The sequence below is a fragment of the Manis javanica genome, chromosome 2 (genome assembly GCF_040802235.1).
Source record: "Manis javanica isolate MJ-LG chromosome 2, MJ_LKY, whole genome shotgun sequence".
Taxonomy (NCBI): Eukaryota; Metazoa; Chordata; class Mammalia; order Pholidota; family Manidae; genus Manis; species Manis javanica.
This window is the reverse complement of record NC_133157.1, coordinates 168,060,647-168,068,793: the sequence shown is the minus strand read 5'-3', so window position 1 is coordinate 168,068,793 and position 8,147 is coordinate 168,060,647. Positions and strand designations below refer to the sequence as shown.

The 8,147-nt window shown below is 36.2% G+C and overlaps 2 protein-coding genes across 2 annotated transcripts in view; both read left to right on the top strand.

The window, feature by feature from the left end:
* Positions 1-95: 95 nt before the first annotated feature.
* Positions 96-6,999, top strand: SLC10A5 (solute carrier family 10 member 5). Its single transcript, XM_017661403.3, has one exon. It carries the CDS (start codon positions 2,542-2,544, stop codon positions 3,850-3,852), a length of 1,311 nt encoding a protein of 436 aa, XP_017516892.3. The 5' UTR covers positions 96-2,541; the 3' UTR covers positions 3,853-6,999.
* The window catches only part of IMPA1 (inositol monophosphatase 1), a 33,354-nt gene continuing 27,961 nt past the window's right edge, over positions 2,755-8,147 (top strand). Inside the window, exon 1 of the mRNA XM_036998063.2 lies at positions 2,755-2,860. The gene's annotated coding sequence lies outside the window, so the exon portion shown is untranslated. The remainder of the gene's footprint in view (positions 2,861-8,147) is intronic.

Here is an 8,147-nt window from a genome sequence, read left to right as displayed (position 1 = left end):
GAATGAAGATAACTTCTGACTTCTATCAGCTGTTAATGACTGATAGAATGACTTCTATCTTCCTTTATTAATGTCATTATTCAAGTACCTACTGAATGTAAGGACTTGATTCTCATTGCCATGGTGGATATAATGAAGAGATGTGTGCATACCTATAAGTATAATACAAAGCAGTGTGGCAAGTGCCAATTGAGTAGGTATATAGCTATGTTCCACTAGCTTTTCATTAGAAACTATAAGACTAGAAGTAGAAATAATCCTTAAATGTATTCCCAGATACCAGAAAGTTTTAATAGAAGCTAATACCTTAGGTCTGTCATAATTACTTGCACATTATAGGTGATCAACACATGTCATGAATTGAACTAAAGCTAAATGTACCAGAAAATATACCAATGGGGGTTGAAAAGAGGAGATAAGACTGGCAGAGATTGAGTTACACCTTGGGAGGGTGAAGAAGAGGTCCTATTAATGATTAGACAGAAAAGAGACAAAGCAGCATGGAGGGAAACACATATGTCACCAGGCAGTAAGTAAACACCTGACACAGTAAGTCAGGTCAGGGCCAAGAGAGTGGCACAAGCTAGTTTGGGGCAGAGGTACAGTGTCCTCAGAGGCTCTAGGGACCAGGGCCTCTAACATGAGCAGTCTCCTAAAGAGAACAATGTGTGGACAAGAAAGAAAATTATTCTAGCTTCTTATTTCCAAATTATTTTGAAATCAGATAACTCTCAGGCTTTCTTTTAGGGCTTTCAGTTGAGTGTGCTTACTGAACTTTAAGGATTTGACTGTCTCCACTGCACCCTTGTATTTTTCCATCTCTTCACAGACAACTAACTTCAAGTAGAAAATCCACAAATAGAAAAAAAAAGTGTTAAAGTCAAATAAACATTTGTAATAATATGATATAAGTGATCTTCACTATGATATAAGTGAGCTTCAGTTTAAATTAATGAACCAGTAAATACATGTGAGTAATATATTACCAGATTTTTCCCAGATTTCTAAGATTTTATTCCTGGCAGTTTTCAGATAAGGAGAAAAGTTTACACATAGATGAATACGAGGGAAATAAAATTTATGTACCTCACATCCTTGACCTTGGCAACAAAAATTGTGAATTAAAATATTAAGTCACATAACTGTAAAGATAGCTTTGGTTTCATAACTTTTTTTTTTTCAACATTGGTACAATGTATCTTGCTTTTCTTAATGTAGTATGTGGAAATAAAATATATGAAAATAGGGTGTATTGCAATTAAAAGATTAACCTACATAAATGGAATATAAAAAATTTTTTTAAAGAATAATAATTGCTTCGAGGGGCAATATTTTATGATCTAAAATACCTAACAACTATCATTGTTGCATTTGATACAGACTGTTATAATTATATGAGGGATCTGATGAATTGGTTATATGTGTAGAGACTACTAAATCTGGAGGCTCAATAGTAGACAGTTGTGATTTTTTAAATTATTTTCTTATCTTTGTGCTTAACATCAGAACCCCCTCTTCTTTGGAAATAGGAGAGGGCTTGTGAGTCTGAAGGTTGAGGTACTACTAAAAGCTTGATACTTTTCCATATTCTTGGCAGCCAAGGCACAGGTATATGATCTAAGATAGATCAGTTGACCATCCTTGCCCCTAGTTGTTGTATAGGGAATAGTGTTACAAGGAAGGAATAAGAGATTAGAATTAGTGCCAGTGGCCTTCCATTGCCCCACTGTGTCCGGGTCAAGTGTCCAGCAGTAGTGGCCCCTTAACCAGGCTGTACCTTGGCCATGGATCCAGCCATCTAGCTTCCCAAGCTATCTGGTATCCATCCAGGAAATTGTTTATCTATTTAAGGACACCAAAAATAGTTTCAGATTTTACGTAACCACTACAATCAGTCTTTAGAGTTGTGGAAAACTATTAGCAGCCTAAGGATGCCTCAGGACTGATCTACAGGCTGTGCAATTTTTTTAAGTAATGATAAGAGGCCACCTGACTAAGCTCTAGGAGGCAAAGTCCGTATCTGGCTTGATTACTGTGGTATACCCAGCTCCTAGATCAGTGCCCCAGCAAACGTGTTCAGTAAACTTTTGATTTTGACTTGAATGAATAAAATTGTAACACCCACCTATAGGCCTCCTCGATTTATTTTAGATTTTTGGATCCTAATTGCTTTTAATGTAGATTTTTCCTCAGAATGGAAAAGAACTCAAAGTGATTACACTAAGGTTTTAAATTCAGGTAAATAGCAGGTTGTTTTTTCAGTAGCAGAAATGAGGAAAGAGATTAGGTTTCTGTTGTGATAAATCAAACCTTTTAAATGCTAAGGCTTTTATATTTTCATGTACAGGTTAAACAGGTTGTGTCAATCACTAGAAAGCTTTGTATTTGTTTGAAAATTACAACAGTTCCTCCTCCTGAACTTTGATCCAGCAAAGACAACTTATCTAACAACCTCTGATCATCACAGGAACACTTGTATGAAGAATGTTCTTTAGTTTTTTAAAAATGTTTTTGCATATGTGACTTATTTAAGCTTTCAACATGCTTAGAAAACTTTTTATTATCCTGCTTTTGTTGTTTGTGACTCTGGGAGAAGAAAGGAAATCGTTTCTCAGTTTTCTGAATATAGAAAAGACTGAAATACTACTTTTCACAAAGACTGAAGAAATTATTATAAGATCAAGTTACAGAGATAAACAGCCAAATTCCAGCTACCTCTTTGTGCAATCAGAAGACCCTAAAATGCTACAAGTGGTGAATGTGACAAAGACCTTATCGGACATTACAAACTTTACCATAAACCTAGCGGCTGATGAAGATGGAGAGACAAATTTGACCATTCAACTATGGGATTCTGAAGGTAGGCAAAAAATACTAATTGAAGAAATAAAGAATGTTAAAGTCAAAGTGCTCAAACAAAAAGATGGTCTTTTACAGGCATCAATGCACATCGATAGAAATCTTCTAATGCTTATTCTACTGATGATATTGTTAAATAAATGTGCATTTGGTTGCAAGATTGAATTGCAGGTGTTTCAAACAGTATGGAAGAGACCTTTGCCAGTACTTCTTACGGCAGTTACACAGTTTTTTCTTTTGCCATTTTGTGGATTTCTTTTGACACAGATTATGGCACTGCCTGAGGCACAGGCTTTTGGATTTGTAATGACCTGCACATGCCCAGGAGGTGGTGGAGGCTATCTCTTTGCTCTGCTTCTAGAAGGAGATGTCACTTTGGCCATTTTGATGACTTGCACTTCAACATTTTTGGCCCTGATCATGATGCCTGCCAATTCTTATATATACAGTAGGATGTTAGGGTTATCGGGTACATTTCATATTCCTGTTTCTAAAATTATGTCAACACTCCTTTTTATACTTATACCTACATCAGTTGGAATAGTCATCAAGCGTAGAATACCTGAAAAAGCAAACTTTCTGGAGAGAATAATTAGACCTCTGAGTTTTATTTTACTCTTTGTAGGGATTTATTTGACTTTCAGAACAGGACTAATGTTTCTAAGAACAGTTAACCTAGAGGTGCTTCTACTGGGTGTCCTAGTTCCTGCTTTGGGTTTGTTGTTCGGGTACTCTTTTGCTAAACTTTCTATGCTGCCTCTTCCTGTTTGTAAAACTGTTGCTATTGAAAGTGGGCTACTGAATAGTTTTTTAGCCCTTGCTATTATTCAGCTCTCTTTTTCACAGTCCAAGGCAGATTTAGCTTCTGTCGCTCCTTTTACAGTGGCCATGTGTTCTGGATGTGAAATGTTACTGATACTTCTGTTCTACAAGGCTAAGAAAAGATGTATCCTTATCATAGAAGATAAAAGGAAAAAACATCCCCCAGTCTAACAAGGCATTACTGAATTCCTACTCTGAATGAGGTACTGTGGGGAGATTCAAAGAATGTCTGAAATGATGCCTGCTCTCAACTCATTTGTGATCTGATTGAAAATTTGACATTGGGTGAGAAATATTTATATGTATAAAATCCTATGTGTTAGACACACCCAATGAGTAGTACAGACAGTTTAAAGGAGAGGGATTCGAAGGAAGGAGACCACTCTTCAATGCTGGTTTAGAAATGTTTCATATAGTTGGATTTTAATGTGATACTTTATTATGGCCTCTTAAATAGGAAAGAGCAATTATAAAAACAAAAAACAAAAAACTCCTATAGTGACTGATATATCCCAAGTATTTACAGAAGGCCTATCCACATAATAAGCATTCAGTAAATGCTCACACAGTGACTCATCAAAATCAGTATGTCTTAAACTAAATGTAGCATTTCTGCTCTCATAACTGCAATTCCTCTCATCTTCCACATCTCTCTCTAAAGGTATTAGTTCACCCTGAAACACAGGATCATCTCTTCCCCCTCTTCTCCTTTCTTCCCTCCTTATTCTTCATTATTGTCAAATTATTTCCTCTAGGAATTTTCCTAGAATATTGATCAGTCTCTTCTCCATTCCCAGCACTACTACTTTTATTCTATCCTATATTGCTGCTTCCCTAAACCTTTCTTAAGTGGCTTTGGCTTCTCTGTCCATTCTCCAATCACTGTCAAATGAATCTTCCTAAAATCTAACTGATCATGTGCCTGTTTGCCTTTTGAATGAAGTTTGTATTTCTTAGTAAGGCATTTATTATGCTCTACTATCTGACTTAATTCTAGCTTTCCAGTTTCATCTCCTCTCCCACTTCCTTACTCACAGACTTTGCCCCAGTCTAACAGGATTACTTGGTATCTTGTGACTGCCTTTGTTCGCACTGTACCTATTCACACTGTTCCTACAACCTGAGGGGCCTACCTGATCTCTGTCTAAATTTTGATGATTCTTACAGACCTGGTTCAAATGTCACCCTTGCCATGGAAGTTTTTGCTCATCACCTTAGCTGCCTGTAAATTAAATTTTCATCACAATTTTTTTATACTCATAATATTTAGCCAACCTGGCTTGATATAGAGCTATGTTTCTCTCATATCCTTCCCCTATTGCTATAAGCCATTAAACATGAAAATTATGAACATATAAACAATATAATATAATATAAACAATATTCATTTTGATACTCCCAGTAATGTCTACAGCATTTCCTATGTGGTGATTCAAATAAAGTATAGAAGCACAGACTAGGGCCCAAATGAATAGTATGCTTGTTTTTATATCACTTTTGAATTTTCATTGACAATTTTAGTATCTAGTTCCAGTATGTACTCTTCTCCAAAGAGTTTGGGCATAAAAAATAAGAACTGTTGCTCTAAATAATCCTGCTTCCCACAGTTCCTACCCCTGTAGTTGAAGGCAAATTGCTTAATCTCCCTGTAGTAGTTTCCTTGTCTTAACATGCAGATAGTAAGGTGAACTCCATCAGATTGTCATGGTAAATAAATGAAAACAAACTTACGGTGGCCTTAGAATAGTGCCTGGCACATAATATGTGCTCAGTAAGTGTTACCTGCTTTATTATTTTATCACAGTTTAAACTGGTTTTGATCCTGGTATATCTGATGTGGTTTGAAACATCAATCTGATAACTCTGATGGGGCATAAAACATTGAACATTTTCCTATCAGTGTTATTCATCACCTCACCCATACTATTAGGGAATTATTGTTTAGTTTGCCAGTTGATAAGCAACCAGCACCCTTTTTTTTTAGTTTCATCAAATCCAGCATATGAATAGCAAATTCTATAAAACATCTGGCTTGGCATGATGGTAGATGGTTATTATTCATTTTATAAAATGATAATTTCCTATATGGGATATTGTACTACTGACTCCTTTAAACAGAAGTCTCCATTAGGGTTTTAATTAAAGATAAGCTTACACAAATTTAACTTACATAACTTTGCATGAACATATTTTACTGATTGGGAGACAAGAAATGGCCTTTTTAGTTGTACTTGATCAACAAGACATTTCTGTGCACTTCAGCTTTCAAATCCAAAAAATGAAGAGATTCAGTGAGGTTTAAAATTTTGTTCAACTACTTAAATCTGTCATTCTGGCATAAAACTCTAGGCTAACACCATGGACAGGGTGATGGGATAAAGTAAAGAAGGTTCTAGTTATGGGAATAACCATATATGAAGGTAATTTTCTAGTTAAGACAGGAACCAAATTATGAGCTTCATGAGGGCAGCAGCCACATACTATTTTTTGAATTTCCTACAATGTTTAGCACAATACCTTGAACAGAGTCGCGGCTCATTATAAATTGAATTAATTAGTAATATCTATGGAGGTCAAGATCATATACTGTGAAGCCAGACTATGCTTGGTTCTTCAATTCCAGCTCTGTCACCAGCTGGATGACACTGACCAAGCTACTTAATATTTCTATGCCTAAATTCATGTAGAAAGTGGTGATAATGGTGGTACCTACTTCACAGTATTATTGTGAAGACTAATATTAATGTTCTCAGAACACCACCTAACAGAGAAAACTCTATTATTATTGTTATTCTATGCATGTTTGAATCATCTTACACCTTAAAAGCAGTTGAATGGAACTTGGAATATATTTTATTTCCCTTATAGATGTATTGCAGAAGACTTGAGATTTGTAAATAGTAAAATTTGTCTTAACTTGGATAGGGATGAAATTCCTTGTTATTTTATTTTTTTTAAGAATGGGAGGCATAAAGCAAGCTGTCTAATTGGTTGAATTCATACCAACCTTTTTACACATCCATGTGTGTTTAGATAAAAGATGCAGACGAAGAGGGGTAAGCCAATTTTTTGTTTGTTTTGGTATCATTAATATACAATCACATGAGCGTGAGCAACATTGTGGTTACTAGATTCTCTCCATTATCAAGTCCCCACCATATATCCCCTTACATTCACTATCTATCAGTGTAGTAAGATGCTATAGAGTCACTACTTGTCTTCTTTGTGCTATACTGCCTTCCCTGTGCCCCACTCCCCAACCCTGATGTTATGTGTGCTAATTGTAATGCCCCTTATTCCCCTTCTCCCTCCCTTCCCACCCACCCTCCCCAGTCCCTTTCGCTTTAGTAACTGTTAGTCCATTCTTGGGTTCTGTGAATCTGCTGCTGTTCTGTTGCTTCAGTTTTTGCTTTGTTCTTATGCTCCACAGATTAGTGAAATCACTTGGTACTTGTCTTTCTCTGCCTGGCTTATTTCACTGAGCATAATACCTTCTAGCTCCATCCATGTTGTTGCAAATGGTAGGATTTGTTTTCTTCTCATGACTGAATAATATTCCATTGTGTATATGTACCACATCTTCTTTATCCATTCATCTACTGATGGACACTTAGGTTGCTTCCATTTCTTGGCTACTGTAAATAGTGCTGCGATAAACATAGGGGTGCATCTGTCTTTTTCAAACTGGGCTCCTGCATTCTTAGGGTAAATTCCTAGGAGTGGAATTCCTGGGTCAAATGGTAAGTCTATTTTGAGCATTTTGAGGAACCTCCATACTGCTTTCCACAATGGTTGAACTAATTTACATTCCCATCAGCAGTGTAGGAGAGTTCCCCTTTCTCCACATCCTCACCAGCATTTGTTGTTCCTAGGCTTTTCTATGTTGGCCATCCTAACTGGTGTGCGGTGATGCCTCATGGTGGTTTTAATTTCCATTTCCCTGATGATTAGTGATGTGGAACTTCTTTTCATGTGCCTGTTGGCCATCTGAATTTCTTCTTTGGAGAAGTATCTGTTCATATCCTCCACCTTTTTTAAAATAGGGTTATTTGCTTTTTGGGTGTTGGAGCGTGTGAGTTCTTTATATATTTTGGATGTTAACCCCTTGTCAATATGTCATTTACAAATATATTCTCCCATACTGTAGGAAGCTAAGCCAATTTTATATAAAGTTTCTTTCCAACCGTTAAGACGGCTTATTCTCTGGTACATTGTTCCTAGAAGAAAAATTGTATGTGTGTTATGAATTCCAACCTATGTTATGTCAAAATATTGAAAAGGAAAAATTTTCCTCTACTTTTCAAAGGTTCTTCCAGCTGGTCTATGGATATAAATTGCCATGGAATAGATTAACAAGAGAAAATCAAATTTGATTTTGTACATACAGGAGCCCTATATACAGGAGTGGTTCAAATACAAAAAGGTAAAATGAGGTGTATATTGCCTCCTGAGCTAAGGAATGGGAA

Bases quoted from the DNA above. Each gene is read 5' to 3' on its own strand.
- SLC10A5 (XM_017661403.3), top strand. From the start codon at position 2,542: ATGCTTAGAAAACTTTTTATTATCCTGCTTTTGTTGTTTGTGACTCTG.